General features: G+C 45.2%; 1 protein-coding gene across 2 annotated transcripts in view; it reads right to left on the reverse strand.

The window, feature by feature from the left end:
- Positions 1-3,771: 3,771 nt before the first annotated feature.
- BNIP1 (BCL2 interacting protein 1) overlaps positions 3,772-19,697 on the reverse strand; it is a 178,459-nt gene continuing 162,533 nt past the window's right edge. Inside the window, exon 7 of one of the 2 annotated variants that reach the window (XM_076350389.1) lies at positions 3,772-3,920. In XM_076350389.1, coding sequence (XP_076206504.1) covers positions 3,822-3,920 — 99 coding nt within the window. In that variant the 3' untranslated portion in view covers positions 3,772-3,821. Of the gene's footprint in view, positions 3,921-9,644; positions 9,887-19,697 lie in introns of those variants that run through there. The other variant, XM_076350390.1, reaches the window with a different exon arrangement.

A 19,697-nucleotide genomic window follows, 5' to 3' on the forward strand; every position in this document is an offset into this window, starting at 1 on the left:
ATCATTTATGAGGTATAAATCCTGAGTAAGTTCAGTCTGGTGCTAGTGATGGTGAAGGCACGTTCAACCTTGTGAAAACAATGCACTTCTGGCAATAGGCTAGAGCTATTCCATTTTTTTCCTTTCAGATAGCAATCTTAAGAAGCGAGTAACTGCCTATGTCATTGAATAGCACTTAATAATGTTTGAATCCTTGCTACTCATGGGCTACATACCTCAACTACAGCCTTGCCGATACACCTTGTATGTGAAGAGATGCAATTCCAGCTATACTCTGCTCCCTTTTCAAAACAGGTAATTTGTAGGGAAGATTGATGCTGTGGTTTAATCTTGTAGCTAACTTACTTTGCTTAGTACCTCCTCTCAACACAGTTCTATGCAGAAATGGAGATGACAGAACATCTGGTATTTTAAACCCTTTACAAGAGAGCTCTGTGAACTTCACCACTGCAGTAAGTTTGCATTCTGCACAGTGCTGTATAGTTCTGCTGATATGCAATTCTTCCGTCAATATTTTTTTATCCTATTTAAGAGTGTTCCTCTCAGAACGGGAACTTAAATACCTGTACTTTTTAGTGGTAACTATAGTGGCCGCAACCTTTCTGATACGGTTTGAAAAATCTGTGTTTTGGGATAATCTGGTTGTGTGGCTTGACTCCCGCTGTTACATAGTCTGTGTTCCTGCTATAAAACAGGTCAAGGGGTACGTGAGGAAAGAGTTCTCCTCTGCATGTTGATTTGGTGGTTAAAGACTACTCTCCAAATCAGTAGTAGGTGTTTTCCCTTAGAGCCTTAAGGGCAGCTCTTGGCAGGAAAAGATCCATCTTTTACCTCCTGGTAGGGTGTCTCCACCACTTTTTTGAAACTGAGCCATTTATGCAGGGGAAAAAAAAAAGTTCAAGAGTCTAGAAGGAGAGCAAATGAAAAGGATTCTAACTGCTGAGAAAAGTCTGGATTACAGCAGTAGTAGTTAGGGAGCAGGGATGCCAGTTCAGTTTTAAAAAGTAGTAAGTAGAGCTGGATTTATTGCAGTGAAGAGGGAATCTAAACCTGTGTTCCCTACCTCTGACAAGTGCTCTAACAGCTGAGTGAGGGAGCATAGATTCAGCCACCACAGTTTTTAAAAGGTTTTTCCATTGTTGTGTCTTTGAATGTGGTGCTGTGTTAAACTCTGAACACTAACGCTGTGCCACTGCTGTGCGTGTGTAGGGCTATGCCTTCAGCTGGTCTCGGCCTATGCACAGTGCATGACTGCAATGACTATGGGAACTTTCAGACCAGAACCGAGGCACCTAATGAGATTAGGCAGCTGATCCACGTTTGGGATCATAGTCTTTAACGTCCGGGCTCTAAAGTCCCTGCTTTGGATCAGAGCCTTGGAAGTAACAAGCTTTGGAAGCATACTTACATCTAATGGGACACTGAGAAAAACCACCAAGTCCTTACCATGATGAAGGAATGGTAGGTAGTGCCCCCCTTGATTGGGGTACATTTCTCCCTGGCAATTGATAGAAACAGGATTCCAGCCTTTGTAACTCAATGATATTATAGAAATCTTCACACCAGAACAAAAGAACAAGTTTTTACCTACTGTAGAAGTGAAATTGTTCCCTTGTGTAGTAGGATGTCAGACTAAAGTTAGTGATGTAAACCGACTAATATGCTGTGCTGGATATGTTAAATACAGTCTAGAGTCCGGTGAGGTGGGGAGGTCTAAGACACCTGAATAATTCAAGAAGCAGTTAGATGCCTTTGTGGAGCTGAAGGGGCAGGGCCGTACATTAGGAGGATGAGCCTCAGTGATCAAATGGCCTTCTCGTTGATCTCCGAGTCCTTCTCACATTCAAGTTGACTGTTCCTGTTTCCTGGACAGTCATTTAGTGCCTTGAATTTTCTTTCTCAGATGACTACGTTCATGCTTTTAATAAATTTCAAAAGATTGCACCATTTCTTCATCTGATATACTAATAATGTGAAGGAGCTTAAACGATTTTCTGCCTCCTTGGCTTTGCCTGTCCCAACCATGTGCATTCGTTTCTGCCCAGTCACAAGAGACCAGCTGCAGTTTAAAGAAAACATGCAGGGAGTTTGCATTGCATTCTTGGAAAACCAGCCTTGCCACTCCATGGCTGCTCTGCCCTGTGGAAATGCCGGAGTCCAAAGCCTGCAGGAGCCAGCCTGGCTCAGTAGGTAGGTACTAGATTAGGACCTAGGAGGTACAAGTTCTCTGCAGAGTCCTGTTAGCCCACAGCCACGCCTGTGGCTAGTTGTTTTACCTGTTTGCTTGTCTGTAAAGTGAAGATAACTTTACCCTCCTACGTAAGTCCTGGAGTGGGGAGGAAGTCAGGTGCTATAGTTAGGCCCTATACAATGAAAACACAGAATTAAAGGAATGCATACATCAGTATACAGACACACTGGTAAGTTGTGATATACTGTACAGGTTTTAAGGATTAGACATTATAGCTGAAGTCCCATGAAGTCATCTTGAAATCCACATCTTGCTGGCCAGACTAGGGGTTTTAATTATGCCATTTAGTGTCAGATCGTGATTTCAGAATTAGAAGCAGAGGGACTGAACTATGAACCAATGAACCCAGTTTCACAAGCCCTATGAAGGAAGAAAAAAACCTACCCGAACCCACAAACCTATCTAGAAGGATTGCATTGCCATGCATCAGTCAATCATCCCAGCACTTATCAATCACAGCCAAGTGGCATATAAGGCAGTGCCTGAAATTCTAGCTGTTGCTTGGCTATTAAAGGAATTATCACACATCCCATATGATTAAAATACAGTAAAGCAAAAAACCACCCTGATCTTAAGGTGGGGGGGAAGAAGAAGGGAGAGCAGGGTGCCACTGATGATGGCCACCTGAAAAGCCGTGAGCAGATGTCAGCACTCTCCCCTCCAGCACTGCCTCAGCTGCTTGCGCTTTCCTGGGCTGCCTTTGGGGTTGATGGATCACTGGTCACTTAAGGCAGACAAGCCAGAGCACAAGGAAGTGGGTTATATTAATTAACTTTCGCCAGCTGACCCTTCTGGCAAAAGCAGGCTTGAGAAATTAGTCTGGACACCAACTGTATGGCCCAGGTTTCTGCAGCTTTCCTGCAGAGCTGGGTGTCCTGGAGGGTTTATAACCTACATATCCAAGTCTCAGCAAAACAGAAAATGCTGCTGTCCTGCACTCCGGATAACCCAAAACTCCACTGGATACATAATTCTTAAAATTTTCACAGACATTGAACTCTAATGTTCTTTAGTCAAAGACAAGTATAATCAGGTTCTCTTAAGTGAACCAACTAAATTTACAGTCTTACTAAAGAAAATAGAGAAGAAGAAGGGGAGGCTTTCTTAGTTGTTCTGGGAGTTCTCATATCGTGCAGACATCTCAGTTCAAGCGTTACTTGCAGCACTGCAGAACTTTTCTTACTTTCCCTACTTTCCCACCATCTGTTTTCCCTTCTTCATGTCAAAACCTGAACTGAAGCCTTACAACAGTTCCGATGTTTTTTTTCCTTTGACAGTGTCCCAAATGCTGTAATGTTAGGAAAACTGAGAGCAGAAATCCATTGCCTTTCCCCCATTATTCCTGAAAAATGTACATGTAACGCATACCACCAAACACACAAAGCAATCTAGGTGGAATCACAGTGATGTTATTTTTATGAACATACATATTTTAGTCCAAGAGAAACTTAATTACAAGTACTGAATGGGAGTTAAGTGACGAATAATGTGTTTATAACTTTCTTGAAGTAAAACTGATTCTTGCTATAAATGATTAATAGGCATTTTATGATTTTTTTTTGGCAACTTCTCATGCAAGTGTTACATAAAGTAAATGGATGCTTCCCCAGACACTCGCTATGTAGCTGTTCTGTGACAATGACTCCAGAGACGCTTCTTCCAATTTAACCTGAAACAGATTACCAACAGAGCAAGATAGTCACTGCAGCTCCTGACCACCTTAACAAGACCAGTTTCACCTGAGCCTGGATTTTGGACATATGCATTCTTCTAGCGTTTTTGGAACTGCAAAGAAGGCTCTTGAGCAGGTCATTTGGTTCAGGCTCAATACTACAGTATTAATTTAACATCAACAGTTCAAGAGACATCTCACCATCAGGTAGCAATGCTGCTAAGTGACGTCGAAAAAGTAACTCACTGAGCAAAGACTCAAGCCCAACCAGTTCTCTGCCCTCATCAGCTACTTTACTGACTAGCATCTAGTCCATTGGCAAGTCAGACACTGACTCAAGTAGACTTCACCAAAAGAAGCAGAACCAAAATTGCCATTATATATTTAGCCTCTGCCTAAACCGGCCAGTATTTTCCAGAGACAGTTCTTCCGTTTGTAACCACATCCCATCTTAGAGTTAGCACGATGTCTCTGTCTGGTAGAGCTGAACCCAACCCAAGTCTCCAGATCAATCCCTGAGTAACTGCAAGCAGGTTTGTTAGATCAGACCCCTGTAACTAAACACCTGAACCCAAGCATATCTGGTGAAGGGAGGACAGCCAAATGGGAAAGAGTAGTATGTTAAAAAAAATCCCTCATCTTTGGTTTCTTCCCTCGTTGGTACCCAGGCCTTACTCATCCCTAAAGTACTCCCACATCATGGTAATGCAGTTCCAAGTTTAAAATTTATTACGGAATTCACAGCCAGCCCAGTTTTGAATCTTGATACCAGATGAGAGAGACACCTGGATTCCCAGCCTACAGGTCAGGCACAAAACCCCTCTCTGGGAAAGGGGAATAATCATGACTGTCTGGAGGCAAGTCCAAACCACAACTCTGAATCCTTGGCACAGAGAAGGATCAAACTTGGGCCCTTGTCAGGATAGTGGGACAAACCAACCCCTGCCCCAAACACTGAGCTAGTCATTGCCAAAGCACTCTGAATCCACACTGGAATCAATATAGGAGTCTTGAACCCAAAGCACGTCCAGCTCCACTTCCTCTCCTGTTTTTAGGACAAGCATGACTGGTTTTAATGAGGCACAGCCAATAGGCCTGGAAGAGAGAGTTTTGAATATATCATTTTGATTTTGGCCAGGACAAGGGGTGCCAGGAGGGCTAGAAATCACACCTGGAACATTTAACAGAGTGTTTTACTCTCTTTTCACCACGTCATTAGAAAGAGTGAGAGCAGCGCCCACTGTCACAACACTTCTCATATGCCACCTGCTTCAAGCACACCACTATTCTAAGACCGTCGGCGTCACTGGGTGCCAGCCGAGTTTTCTGACAGCACCTTCCTTCTCAGCAAACAAGGTATACCTGCAATTGCAGCTGAGCAGGATCCCGTTCTCCAACTTTTTGCTAAACTGGAAACCAGTTTCTCCAGTTCAAACCCACAAGGAACTGAAGCAGTTTAACTCTTTCACAGATATTTTCCTGTTTATACTGTAGTGAAAAATATATTTTACCAGCTTCCTTAAAGAGAGGTCAACTTAATTCCTTTTGAGCAGTCAGGGTCCCTCACATCCACAACCACCAGAGCTTGCAAGTGCAGGGACTCCCTACCAAAAGCTGTGTGCAGCGCAGCCATTCTGAATCTGGCCATAAGAGGGAGATAAACCATTGCTTCATTTCTCAGTCTTGATGCCTCCTTACAAAACCCGAGCAGATACAGGACTCCAAAGCCTTTGCTGACTCCTGAGTCAATCAACTCAGCAAGGTGTGGAGAAAGCTCTCACAAAGTGTTTCCATGAACTCTGACTACACTTGTCTAATGCAAATCACACACCAGATACTGTGATTTCTCAAGAGGTTTAATAGTGGGAAACAACTATCAGTTAGGATTAGGGAGAGTTTGGGGAGAAAAGTTAACAGCCCAAGCCATCAGGGACAAAAACACAGATTTAGGATGTGAAACTGTAAATTCTGACCTACCCAAAGCTGTAATTCACTGATCTGGTCTGGTGTGAACAAGGTTGAGGCTAAAACACTAGCACTAGTGTCTGGGGCCCCAGATGGTAGTGCCACAAGATTGTATCAGAACCATAGCTTCAGTTCTTGCATTTTTGTGATTCAAGTGCCGAGCCCACATCAGTGCCAAGTCAGCCTCGGAAACATGACTGGGCAGTAACCAGCCCAGCAATAACTGCCCTCGTCTAGACGCTGTCAGAAGCCACGGTGCAGAGAAATGCGCTACCTCAGCCATCAGACTGGGAGCTGGCTCCACCGAAAATTCCCTCCAGCACTGGGACAAGCCCAAGGAAAGGCACCGTAGCAGAACGTAACAAGTCCAACCCACCTGTTCAGGCTAAAGGAGTGTGAGGACCTCGCGTTTCACCGATTTCATCTTGCTGACTCTCATATGAGGAAATCGGTGCCTTTTGCACTAGTGTCTTTATAACAGATACCTGTTCATTTGGAAAAATAGAAAAGAAAATCCCCAAACCAGTTCAGGTCTCGGCCTTACAAAGAATTCACGTAAGGACAAATAGCTGCAGTTCGCTTTGCAGGGTTGGGGCCTTTTGGAAGTCCAAGCAACTTCATACAGTAAATGCATCCATTTTGGAAGGGATTTGTAGCAGAAATAGAAAACCATGACATCTGTGAGTTTCATATTTCATTGCAACTCTGCAAAAGGGAGATAAAACAATCCTGCTTCAGAGAACACTCATAAAAGTTCACGTTTTCTACAAGGGGGCAGCACAACTGTAGCAAAAAAAGAAAATCCAGCCATAACGCTTCCCCCACAGCACTCCCTGTGAGACACCAACGCATTAATCAACCCCTTCCATCTCCTCACATAACAGCATTCACCTCCAACAACTCCTCCTGCTAAGACTTAGTCCTCCAGGTAGTTACCTCCAACTTCTACCATCAAAACACAGCAAAACAAGGATTGCCTCAACTAAGACAACCAGCCTCAGAGGTCACCAACACCAGCTCCTAAGCTGGTGTCCTCCAACACCAGCCTGAGCTCCATACCTTCCACTTGCTGGCTTGCCAACCAGCAAAAACCATGCTACGAATGCAAGACCTTGCAAAAAGCACCCTGCCAACATAAGACCTCCTAAGGAAACCCAAATAAAGTCCAGTTCAACCTTACCTTGCTCTGGAGAGCCATCCACTCTACTCACTCCGGGCTCTAGCACACTCTCTGCTCCCCATCTGGCTCAGCCCCAGCTGCAGGGGCTCTGCCAAGCAATTGAGCTCACCTGCACCCAGGGCACACCTGAGCCATTGCCTTCCCTCCCCACCTCAACTTCCTCCCAAGGGAAAAGCTACACTGCTTCGCCTGCAAAATGTGGTAACTAGGTATCTCCAACCCTGCCTGAATTTCTGCTTCCTACAGGGGAGCCTGGATGTAGCCATAATCCAATGCAAAAGCCCACCTTTCCCTTAACAGCGTGGAAAAGTGGGATTTGGCAGCTGCTGACCCCACAGGTGATACCTGACAGTTCCAGCTCACCACCAGCTTGAGCACACAGAATTGGCAGGTCCTCAAGGCTGATACTGCTCTCCAAAATATCCCACCCTCTTCCTCCAGGGATGTCGTGAAGGTGCAAGGGGTGGGGGGTGTCTGGCAGCCACCCTCAGCAGATTATTATAGGGACAGATTTCTTTCCCCTTTTTAAACAAGACTAAGCTCAGCACCATTCCTCTGGGGTACCAGGAGGGTACCAGGGCAGCCAGGATGTCGCTCCATCTTGAACAGATTTACATCAGCCTCCCCGACCCCCATCGCTGTTGGGAGAGCTGCAGGGGTCCGACACCTGCCCCAGGTCCAAAGTGCACAGGGAGGGGGTTGCTGAGGCAACAGCACGCCTTATTTAACCATTATTTAACCCATCTCGCCCTCCCCCCCGCCCGCCACTGCCGACGTGCACGACCGAGGGTACAGCTTTTATTAGAGTGGGATTTTGTAGCCACTGGATTTATGGAACGTCCCCGACCGCCTGCCCTTGCCAGCAGCCCCGGGACAGCGGGTTTGCAAAGCTTGGCTCCGGGGCAGACAGCAGCTTCCCCAGCCCACAGGTTACCCTCTGCAAAGGGCAGGGCAAACAGGTGAAAAAGAGTTTTATGAAAAAGACAACCCTGAGGCATCAATCACGATGTGAGATTTTTTTTGTTTTTTTTTCAGAGGGCCATAAAATCACAGTTTTTCAGACGTAAACCAAACTCTGTCCCCAAGACCCTGCTATTTGCCATTTGGCACCACCCTCACTGCGGCGCTGCTGAGGACAACGAGGGGCTGAAACGCAGTCGGTCACCCCAGAACACAGCTCTCCCAAAAGCCGCAGTGCTTTTTGGGTGGAAAGTAAAACATTTATCTGACTCTCAAATCAAATTTTCTCACAAATCATGTGTTTTGGGAAGCCGGTCTCCTCCGCAGAAAACAGAAGAAAAAGTGGAGGCTTGGTGGGTAAACCGTGAGGTCCCTGTCAGTTAAGCCAGGTTTTTATAGGTTTTGTATCAACGCAGGTTTTGCTGTCAGGGTTTCATGGGCGGCACTGGGGCTGGCATGCAGACCCCGGGGGGGGTGTCACACGTCCCTACCAAAGCCTCACTGCCCTGCAGAGCTGCCTGAAGTAAGTTATAGTGGGAATTTGTGCGTGAAAACCAAGGAAGCATGTGAATGAGGTTCTGCCACATGTGGAAGAACCATCTTCATGCCATGGTATCCTTAGGGGCAAGAGCTAGCAAGTCGGCACCACCGCAGAGAGCACATCAAAGCCTATATGAAGCCCCTGAAGGCACCCGTATAAAGAGGCAATTGATTTCTTGGCCAATACTGCAGACACAGGAAATTCAGGGAAGCATGCATTTGGGTATGTTTTCAATGAAATATTAGGTCCCTCTGCAGTTTGTCAATCCCTAGTGAACAGCCATTTGAGAGAAGTGCTCACTATCCCAAAGTCAGGGAAATCTTCCAAGCTCGTAATAAAGAAACGTGGCTCTGTAGGATTTCCCGAACAGGATTATTCCAAGTCTAAGGACAAATCTTGGGTTTGCTTTGACTATCTGTCATCTCACCATTAGAAGCATTCATGAGATGATTAGCTGCCTTGAAATTTGGTCTTACCAGGACAGATAAAACCCCCCCAGTCTGCCCCTCTCAAGCTCAGCGCCTCATCTGTTATGCCCAGATGAAAAACGTCTCCCAGCCAGAAGGACAGCTTTACTCTGGAGGCTTCAGGATCTGGAAGAGAGCAGCTCTGAGAAGCAGTAGAAGGACAGATGACAGAACTGCCATTATGGGTTTGAATCTAGCTGTGATTAATAATTTGTAATTTTTGCAGATGTAATATGTATGTCATCCTTTACCTCTGTGAGAGCTTTCTACTTGACTGCAAAGAGTGAAATCAAAGGGATACTAATGAAACTGGACTGAAGCGAAGGCAGAGCTCAGATACCAGCCTGCAGGACACCGAGTCACTGGGAGTTATTGGAAGGTGATCAATGGAGAATATTCCCAGCCAAACCAGCAGTTCAAACTTCTGCAAGCGTTAACCCAGGGCAGTTGCAATGCGAGAGCCCATCCAAGAGAAATAAAGGCATGGAAATAATGTTCTTGGGGACTGGAAAAGGGTTCCAAAAGAAACAAGTTTACAAGATACTGGCTCATAATAGTAATTAAATCGCTCTCACTGAAAAGCAGCAAAGTGATATATAGCAAAGAATTGGTCAAAACCCCAGGACTTTAATCAGAAATAACTGGAGAGCCTTTTACCAGTTTCAGTGGAGGGAAGAGAGCCTGAATGGGCAACAGATAGTCCCAAACAGGGTTCTTCAGAAAAAAGTCTGAGGAACATGAGGAGGAGGAGACTCAAAAGGAGAAGGTTGGAACTGCTCACGCTGCAGCAGCACCTCGCCTGTGACCGGTCTGTTCACATCCAGCACATTCCACCAGCACTTGTCTCACTCTGCAAAATAACACATATTAATACTGCTGACACCATATCATCCTGAAGATCTGAATTTTATTTATACACAAATCAGAGGCGAGCCTAAGTGACAATAAAGTTTCAGAAGGTCTTAAAAGTTCTAGGAGTTCTGAGCATTTTATTAGGTGAATTAGCAATTCTGCAGTAAAAGTAGCTTTGGGTTTCGCCGTTCAATCTTACTTTTCCATACTGCTTTCAGTTTTCAAGATGTTAAAGAGTTCAGCCTGCAATGCGCTTTGGGCTGCAGGCAAGGAATAAGTTTGTAAAACATTATGTGCCACTTCTGCAGAATATGGGAGTCCTTCCCATCAGCACACTCTCTCATTTCTAGCAGAAGATGGTAATAAGCATAAAAGAAGAACAAAATCTTACTAATGGGACTTTAAACAATCAGAAAGCAAATTATGACAGCAATTATGACAGCTCAGTGCTTGGCAACACCTTCACCTTTCCCAGATGTCAGAGGATAAGCCACTTTTACTGAAAAAAAGATGATAGAAACTGGGGCTTATTTGGACATCTGCAGCAGAAATTGATTTAAAGGGATTTGAGCTTTGAAAATGGGGTTTGGAGGCAACTCATTGGGCTTTGTTTTTCTGGAAGAGGGGACAGGCCACTTCACATCCTTGGTGCAGGATCAGTCTCTTCACTGGAATGCCTGTCAGTCACATTTAAATACGTACAATGTTTACTTTTTACACTCTCTGGACCTAGACGTTTAATAGGCTTTAATTTTAGACTTTGGTATTGGACAAGATGAAAGTGGTACTTTCCCCTTTTGGGCACATCAGGGCTTCCATTTTTTTTTCAAGCTTTTTTTCTTGCTCCATATAGAGCAGAGAAAACTATTCCCCAAACCACAACATTATTTCCCTGTTCCCCTTCCATCCCAGCCAAGCCATAGTTTCATCTGCCACCGCCACTGTCCTTCTATTTGCAGTTGGTGACCACCAGTGCTAACCTAAATCCGGCTCAGGTTTATTCATCCATCGGCTCCATCATTCCCACTCGAGCCCCATGCTCAGCCATGGCCGAATCCTCCATTCTCCCTGAGCATCTGCTGAGCGCACCAAGTCCGTTAGGGCAGGAGCACGTCAGCTCCATGTGGCAGGAGCACTTGATCCATTGAAGTATTGAGTTTCATCATGCAGCCTTCAGTTATGCGACCCGGAATATTTGACCTGATGTCAGAGGGGGCCTCGGGCTATTGAGATATTTCCCCGGGGCACCCTGCCCTCTTTCTACCAAAGGAATCCGATCCAGCAGCAGGAAAGAGTGAGACTTTTCAGCTGTCCCCATCCCCTGTGAAACAGCCTGAGCTACATGTGCCTAATATAAGGTGTCCCTTATCTACTTGCTTTCTCCTCTTTTCCTCTCTAGGTACTAATCCTGTGCTAATTTCCACTAATAGCCACATAAGATACTGTGATAAATTAAGTTCTTGCAAACACAATGTATTTTTCCTTTTTCATAGGATCTTTTCATAGCCCCACGTGGGCTCCAGACTTGCAAGGTGCTAAACAGCTGATAACCTTGTTCTCCACCGAAATCAAGGCTGGCCAAAGGCGTGCAGTATTTTGCAGAATCAGACTGCATTTGTAGAATTTGTTTTATCCTTTACTGAAATCCAGGGAGAAAACCTCTGGAAGCAGAAAAGAGCAGGCATTTAACACAAATAAACCATAACGCTTTAGGAGGGAATGTAAACAAAAACTACTCAGCACGGATTTAAAAGGAAGAAGAAAAAAAAAAGAGCAATAGCCCAATGTATGCAAAATGTGGGATCTTCATTGTTTCATCAGGTTAGTACCTCAGTTGTAAATCCCATTAGAAAAGCAGGGTCTCCCACAGTAAACCATGGCCGGTGTTAGCTCACAGACATTACTAACTAGCCCTAAGACTTGCTAACTTCAGCAGCTGAAGGCTGGTAACCTCTCCTAAGCCACTCAGCCATTCACTGCCACAAGAGCCATCACTCAGTCACATCGCTTCCTAGAGCAGCAAGTTTTCCACAGGAGACTCCTGTGTAAGCATTGCTATGCCTGTGCCCCCTTCACATCCACTTCAGTGTCATGCAAAGAACTATATATGAAACAGGGAGATTATTCCTGATATCAAAACTCCCAGCAGTCGGGAGTTGATCCCCCCACTCCCCTCTCTGTTACCCTTGTGTTTTCTAACTCTGCTGACTACAAAAGGTGAAGTCCAGAACTCCACTGGCTTTAGGAGAGGCAACAAACCTCTTGCATAGGAAAAAGCCTTTCAAGTTTATTTTCTTGCCACCTACTGTTTTCAAGCAGGGGGGTATTATTAATGACCGAAGAGTCTTGAAAATAAAGAAAGGTATCTGGGTATAGAGTTTTTACTGCTATTATTTAAACATCAGCATAGAAAAAAAGACTAGTCTTTTCAGGCTTTAGCAACTCAGAGGTGAAAAACTCTCTCAAGAGTTTTTGCAGATGCCAAAATAGGCCTGGCTTCTGCAAGGAGCCATCCTTGAATGGGCTTTTGCCCTTAAATGACACACATTTCACGGATGCCTGGTCTCTCTCCCCAGAGTCCACTGTGAAGGAACACGTCTTGGTTGAAGTGGCTGCTGCTGGGCTGTAGATGATCCAAACACTCACATGTTGCTGCTGGAAAAGTAATTTTTTGGCCTTTGCAATAGTGTGGGTGAGAGTGTCAGCTAGTAATTGTTTGAACTGGCTCACTTGTCCACATAGCATCTAGAAACTGTGCTTCATTAGGCTAGAATATACAAAAGAGAAGCACAGCCTCAACACTGAGGATGGATGGAGTCAGGATCTCCTCTGTTCCGATTCCAGCTGGGACGCTACACTTGACTCGGGGTAACACTTTTAACCTCTCTGCATCTATTACCCCAACTTATAAAACAGGAAAACAGTAACAACCTTCCCCCCGAATTGGCTTTGTGAGAATTAAGGTTTGAAGAATGTTCTGAAGATTAAATCCCACCCCAACACACACCCAAAAACATCACAGTTGTTTAAAACTGAATGGCATAATGGAGATAAGTACAGCCGCAGAGTCATTTGGAAAGTCCAGACAATGAGCACATCAATCAAGGCTGCTTCCTAAGGCAGACATCTAAATAAATGCTAATGAAGTCATTTCTACAACACCCCCAACCAATGGGGGCTGCAGTACTTAAAAGTAATAACAGCAGCGAGAACAGACTGTCCGTTAAAAAACAAAATAGAACATTGAAAAACCAAAAAAGAAAGCAACAGTTTGTGCATTTCAGAGCTCTGAGAAACATTGTACCTTTGAGCCAGGCTTTTGTTCATGTGAAGGCTTTTTTTCTTTCAGCCCTCCCTTACTTTCACTGCCTGCTTTATCATTCGTGCTTTCGCTTGCCACGTACCCAGATGCTACAAGAATGGGCAGACTGTGGGCCTAACTGAAGTCTATTGACATCAAAAGGCTCCCATTGACTTTAACGGACATTTAACTAACCCTCTATAAATCACTGAAAGTCAGTGATTAAACAGACAGCCCCTTCTGAATAGTGGAGAGACTAACATAACGCCCCTGAAAGTTAGTTCCTATATTAGCTCCAACGCTGCATGCTTAGGGGCAAGCCTATGTCTGCTTTATCTCATAACCTCCATGCTGAGAGTATTTCAAAGAGAAGGAGAGATAGTTTCTCTCCAAGCCAGGGGAGAAGTTCCATAATAGTGCCCCTATTTGGGGAGCTGTATCAGCTTCGCTATATTTTCTGAGAGTCGAGAGCGTCCCACAGCAGTGCCAACCAGCTGATCCTCAGATCCTGACGTGGACCACGTTTTGCGCGAGAGGGGCTATCTGGAAGCTGTTGGATGACTTTGGGCAACGAATGGTGGAGGTTCATTTGAGGTCCATGACACACCCTCTGAATCCTGAACCTACTTCGTTAACAGAAGTAACTGACTGACCGGCTGGGTCTTTGCAGTTGCTCCAGGTGCACTGGTGCGCCAGCTCACAGAGCCTTTCCAGAACGCGGCTCGCTCATCTGCCTCAGTTAGTTACACGGAAATTTTTTGTGGCTGCATAAAGAACAGCACTGACGCACACCTCATCTCTGTGGGGTTGAAATGTGACTAAAGTCGTATTTTGCGGCGCACATTGCGTGCATATTTGACCATGTCATCTGCCTGAGAAGTCACCGCCCTCCTGAAGTCCCCCCTCTGCGCAGGCTGGGACAACCATCTTTCACTCATCTGTTAACACCTCCCAGCCAGTCACCAGTTCCTTCTGCACAAAGCAGCACTGGGCTGACAGGTTTGATGATCTGCAGATGATGTTCAGCCTTGACTCATAAGCCAGCTATCTCCAGGAAATTTTATATCACTGGAAAGGCGAAATGCTCAGCTGAGTAATGGGACACACAACTACTCCTGACCCCAGGCCATTCCTGAGTTATCTTTTTTTATACTTACAGCTAAATCATTTTTAAACAAAGTAAAAAAATTGTGAATGCTGAAAAATACATAATATCTCAAAGATCTTTTCTGAAGGAAAAAATCCCCCAAATGATTAAAAAAGGGGAAAAAAGCTACTGACCCATGTTACAGTGGCTCAGTGTACCTGCCCCTCAGCATTCCCCCACTGCCAGATCACTCCCCTGAGTCCCCTGGCACTTGGAAGAACTGGCAGCAACCCCAGTGTACTCTTGGGACTACACCAGTGCCAGGACAGTCCTGAGATTGAGGTGGCTCCACTCTACATGAGGTACTAGAAGACCCTTGGTCTGACTGGACTTGTCAGCCCTAATTTGGTCCTTCAGATGGATGACAATAATTCCTAGGGTTTGCACTACTCTTTTACACTTCCCAAACATCTTTGGTTTGCAAAGAGCAAAGGGGAAAAGCCAGGCTCTACCATCAGGGTCAGATTCTGGGATGAATCAGTGAAGTTCCTATCAAGGAAGAAGAGCCAAAGCCTGGTAGAGACTAGGTGAGGACCAGGACTCACCATCCAGAGTAAGTTTTCTTTTCTTGAAAGCATTTCTGCCAGCTTTAAATTTTGCAAAATGTCCCACATACGTTCTCCTACCTTTCTTCAAGACCTGAAATTTTGGCCTTAGCTTTTAAATGTATTATTAGCCCAGCCATAGTCTTCTGAGGTCTAACTCACCACACTTGGCATCTGCCTAAGGAAAAGACACATCCTAAAAGCAGCACCAGCTCTACCCAGGAACTACTTTTGTACCTCAGTCAGGCCAGTTCTTGGCCCTATAACTCTGAAGAGCCACAGTCTATGCCTCAGACCAGTTTTGGTCTTCCCTGTGTTGACACTTTTGTTAAGAATTTCACCACTGGCAGCGGATGCTCCTGTGCCACTAGCAGGTTCCTTGCTCAGTAATGTATCCTGATGCTCCCAAGGTCCCTTCCTGCCCTCACTCCGTCCTGCACCACATCTGAGCAACCCAAAACGCTTCCCCTTTCCCAGCACAGCCATACCTCTAGATGGCTGTCCAGCACGGCGCACGGCAGCAAGAGCCAGCCCAGACACTGTGACGGGGATGTAAGAGATTAGGCCAGTATTAGATTTCGGTCTTCCAGACATTCATATGAAGCAGCTTCTTCCGCTTTAACTACTTTCCTTTCAAATTTTTCAGCCAAGGGCTGTGTCCAGACTGTGACCAATACACTGCTGCATATATTGAATGCAGTGGCTTAGAAAGAAGCCGCATTCATAGCTGAGGTTCATGGACAGAGCTGCACAGCCATGTCTTTCATGTCATCCACAAGTGTAGCCCACAGCTAGTTTTCTTTTGTACAAGATTTCATGCCTGTGTCATCAGCCAAAAACTGTAGAGCAAGTTCACACTGTCACTCCTAGTCCTCTTCATGCTTTCTAAGTAGTTCTGACTACCAGAGCCATAAGTTTTGAAGTTAGGATGACTCTTTCCCTTCCCCCCCCCCCCCCCAGTATTTCCATTTTTTTAAAATTCACTTTACATTTCCTGCTCATGCAGTTTGATTTCGTTAAGTCTTATCCTACCATGTCTCTCTCCTCACCACCCTTCGCAGTGCCTCCCCTAGTTTAGTACTGGCTGGAAATTCAGTTATTGTGCTGTTTGCCCATCTCTTCCGCATCACTAATAGAGACGGCAAACAAAATTAGGTCCAATGTTTTAGAATCAAAACATGAAGAAAACTGACCTCCCCACTCAAATCCCATGATTTGCCTTGTTTCTGAAGCTGCTAAAACCAAAACCAACAAAACAACTTTTGTTATTCTCCATTAAAAGTTCTCAAAGAAACAAATATTTCCCAGTTGTATTTGTATCTTTCATCAAAATTGGGGAACTTTTATAAAAAGGAACAACATTTGGAAGGGTGACAAAAATTTCTTCAAAAATTTCCCTTTTTTTTTTTTTTTTTGTCAAAAAGCCGTTTTCCCAATTTAAAAAGAAAGCCAGTAAAACAGTCCTCCAGTGAGTGAGATGCCATCTTTATCAGTCAAAGAGGGACAGCAGCCTGGCAAAGATTACAAGCAGATTCATCTGTGAAGCGGGGGGGAGAAGATGAAAGGAGGTCTATCTCACCTGTGCTACACCATCCTACTCCTATGAACCATAAAACCCTGCTCCTGTTCCTAGCCCAGCCCAGCATGTGCCAGTGCTGCTGCCACCCCATTGCTGCTCACCAGTAATGGCAGAGTTTGGTGGGCTTCTGAGGGAAGAGGGGCAATGCAATCAAGACCCCAGGAGCATCATGCCTGGTGGAGGATCCCATCGTCCCCTTGAGCTGCCAACCAGCGGGGTGACCTCCTCCAAGGACGGTGAAACCCAGCAGCTCCCTGACAGAGATGTGCTGCCTGCAGGGACCCTGAGCTCCACTCTCCTCCACCAGCCTGAAAATCTTCTAGGTAAATCCTGACATCTTTCCCCCGGGTGCGGGGAATGGCCAGAGACCACACTCATGCCAGCAGGGCGGAGCACAAGTTTGTCAGCCACAGCCATCGATTTAATACCCATTTCGTCTGCCAACCTTTCTGTGCTGCAGAAAGGAAGCCACCTCACCAGAAAAGATTTTTGTACAACGAGGCTGAATTCCTCCCTCAGCTGTACCCAAGCAGCTTTATCGCTTTAGGATTCAGGTGGTAAAACTAGGAGGGAGAACTTGGTTCAGGTGTTGCCTATGTGATAGCCTCCAAACCTTTCCCTTGCTTGCCCAACCAATGCAATTTGTTCTGTGTAATCAAGGCAAAAAATATGCAAGTGTGAAGCAGTGAGCCCTCCCCGGAAGGCATCTTTAAAAGCTCAGCTATCTTTAACATCATTATGTCTAGGATTCGGGAATAGCAAATCTGATGACTCTCTGCAACAGCCCCTGTACTCTACACAGACACTGCTGCTGCTGCTCCCATCCAGCGCTCAGCTATTCTTGGTGAGCGCCCGCAGAGCACAGCTGGCTTCACTCCTTTCCTTCCAAGACTGCAGCTCTGTAGTGTTCAGGAAACACAATACAAGGGACTTCTCTTGCAACTTCTCTTGATATTTTTCACAGCGGGTGAAAAACAGGCCCAGCTGCTCTGAAGTCCATGCAAGCTCAGCCCAGTTCTGGATAATACAGTCTAGTCCCACAAAAGCATGGCACAACCCTCATTTCAGGAGCACTGCAGATCATCAGATGAAGAATACATGCTGTACTTTTCCAGTGCCAAGGGGAAGTGGTTACATCGTGATTATCTGATGATGAAAAAGAAATGCTTGGAAAAGTCCCCGAGCGAAGTCCTTCCATTTGAGCAGTGTCCCAGCTTCACCATCCCACCGTCTGTTTTGAACAAACACAGCTCGAGCAAGCGGCAGCGCAAGGTGCCGTGCCATGCCATCAGCCTCTATGTTTGTATACCTTTGGCAAATTTTAAATTGGGAGCAGCTGCTAGCAAACTAGTGGGGATGTTTTATAGCTTGCTGACAACACCAGATTCTGCAGATATTACAGTCCGTACTCAGTGGCATCTCTGGAGTATTCCGTTTTTACAAGCATTTCCCAACACACCACCAGGAATGCACAAGAACTGCTCACATCTACGCCATCGGGGATCAGGGCTGGTTCATCCCCTTCCACAGTTGGCCCAGACATGCTCCCCGCACTGCAACCAGCCCATCGGCATGAGCTCGTTGGGGAAGTGCTGGTGTCTGTCCTCACTGGGGGTTTTACAGAGATGAAGTGATGGTATCTGTTGGTTCAGGGCACCGGCAGTGCATCTGTTATCAGACCTGGTTCTCCCTCACTTGAGAAGTTATTTGTCTCACCAACGGACAGTTTGCTTGTTTAGAAAGGGAGATTATAATATTTATTTCCCAGCAGAGATGGGAAGCCTCATCAACCGTTACTTAAGCAACCGAAGGGTTTTATTTGGATGAAGCTAAATAAGTGTAAAATTATAGAGGGAATGAAGACAGATTAAGGGGTGCTGTTACTCAGAAATGACTCCTGGTGGGCTGGGAATTTTTCCAAGAGGATAAACATAACTTGACTTGCAACACCACAAAGCAAGTATCTTGTGCTACCATATCACCTTGTCCTTGGAGTCAGCAGCTCCAGCAGCAGCTTAGAAATATGCCGCCCGACCTGCTGTCTGCAGGTCCGCATCTGATGACAGCTTCAGCGACAACACTCAGCTGTCTCTGGAAGTGAGACCTCATCAGTCCTTGCACCTGGCTGAAGGGCTTCACCCAGAAGCAAGTGGAGACGTGCCTCAAACCCTGCTCACTATCAGGTCTGGTACTGCTGTGAACTATCACTTTCAGCAGCTTCACTGCCCACGGGTCCTTATCATGGATCCACCACCTCCGGGACAGCATTTTTTTTTTTTTTTTTTAAACAAAAGTTATCATCACTTTGAAAAAAGTATCGCATCCCTTCCCTGCGTGCTGTCACAATGGCATTGCTACATCCCTTTAAAGGAATGGTGCACAAGTGCGTAAGTACACTTTATCAATACACTTTGTCATTCTTTATCATTTGAACTCATCTTAGCAGGTTTGGACAGGTGTCTCAAGACTGTCCTTTCCTTAGGAATAAGATAACGCCACCTTTTACCCATCACAAAGCCCCGATTTCTTGGACCTCACGTCTCAAGGGTAGCAGCAAATCAGAAAGTGCAAAGACTAAGCACACTGCCAGGGAATAATATTTCTTTTAAAAAAATAATCTCAGCATTTTATTTCCTTTCCCTCAATTTGATTGAAAATTGTGCAACAGACAACTATGTAAGACCAGGTAACATATAACCTGCAGTTTCAACTTGCAAGACAGCACTGGATGACCTCTGGATTGGATGTTAAAAAGGAGACCTTGCTTATTTTTTGAAAGAATAGGGAAAAATATTATGCTTTAGAGTATTTTGGAGGTCCTGGGCTTCTGGTTGTGTAGCAACCAAAACATCTCTTGAGGCATTATACTCTCCTCTTGTTAAATTCTCATTTGTTTTCACACATACGACATACTAGCTTCCTACATCAGTGGATAGGAAGATCGTACCTGCTTTATAATCCTTTATAATGTTGCTTCTCCTTCCCTCAAATAATTTCTTCCAAAGAAAACTTTTCAGGTAATCAGAGTCTGCTCACGGAACTAAAGAGAATCGCTGTCTCCTGACAATGACATATTGCCTGTATTTTAGGAATGCTAAAAAAATCAGGGAGTATATTTACTGAACTGAACAGGTCTATACCTGGAATTCTCCTCTTGATAACGGCAAAGGCACATAGTGCCTGTGTTGAACAGAAACCTAATGATACAAAGCGAGATTCAGAATAAAGGGCAAATTT

This window comes from Aptenodytes patagonicus, chromosome 12 (assembly GCF_965638725.1).
Source record: "Aptenodytes patagonicus chromosome 12, bAptPat1.pri.cur, whole genome shotgun sequence".
In the NCBI taxonomy this organism is placed as follows: Eukaryota; Metazoa; Chordata; class Aves; order Sphenisciformes; family Spheniscidae; genus Aptenodytes; species Aptenodytes patagonicus.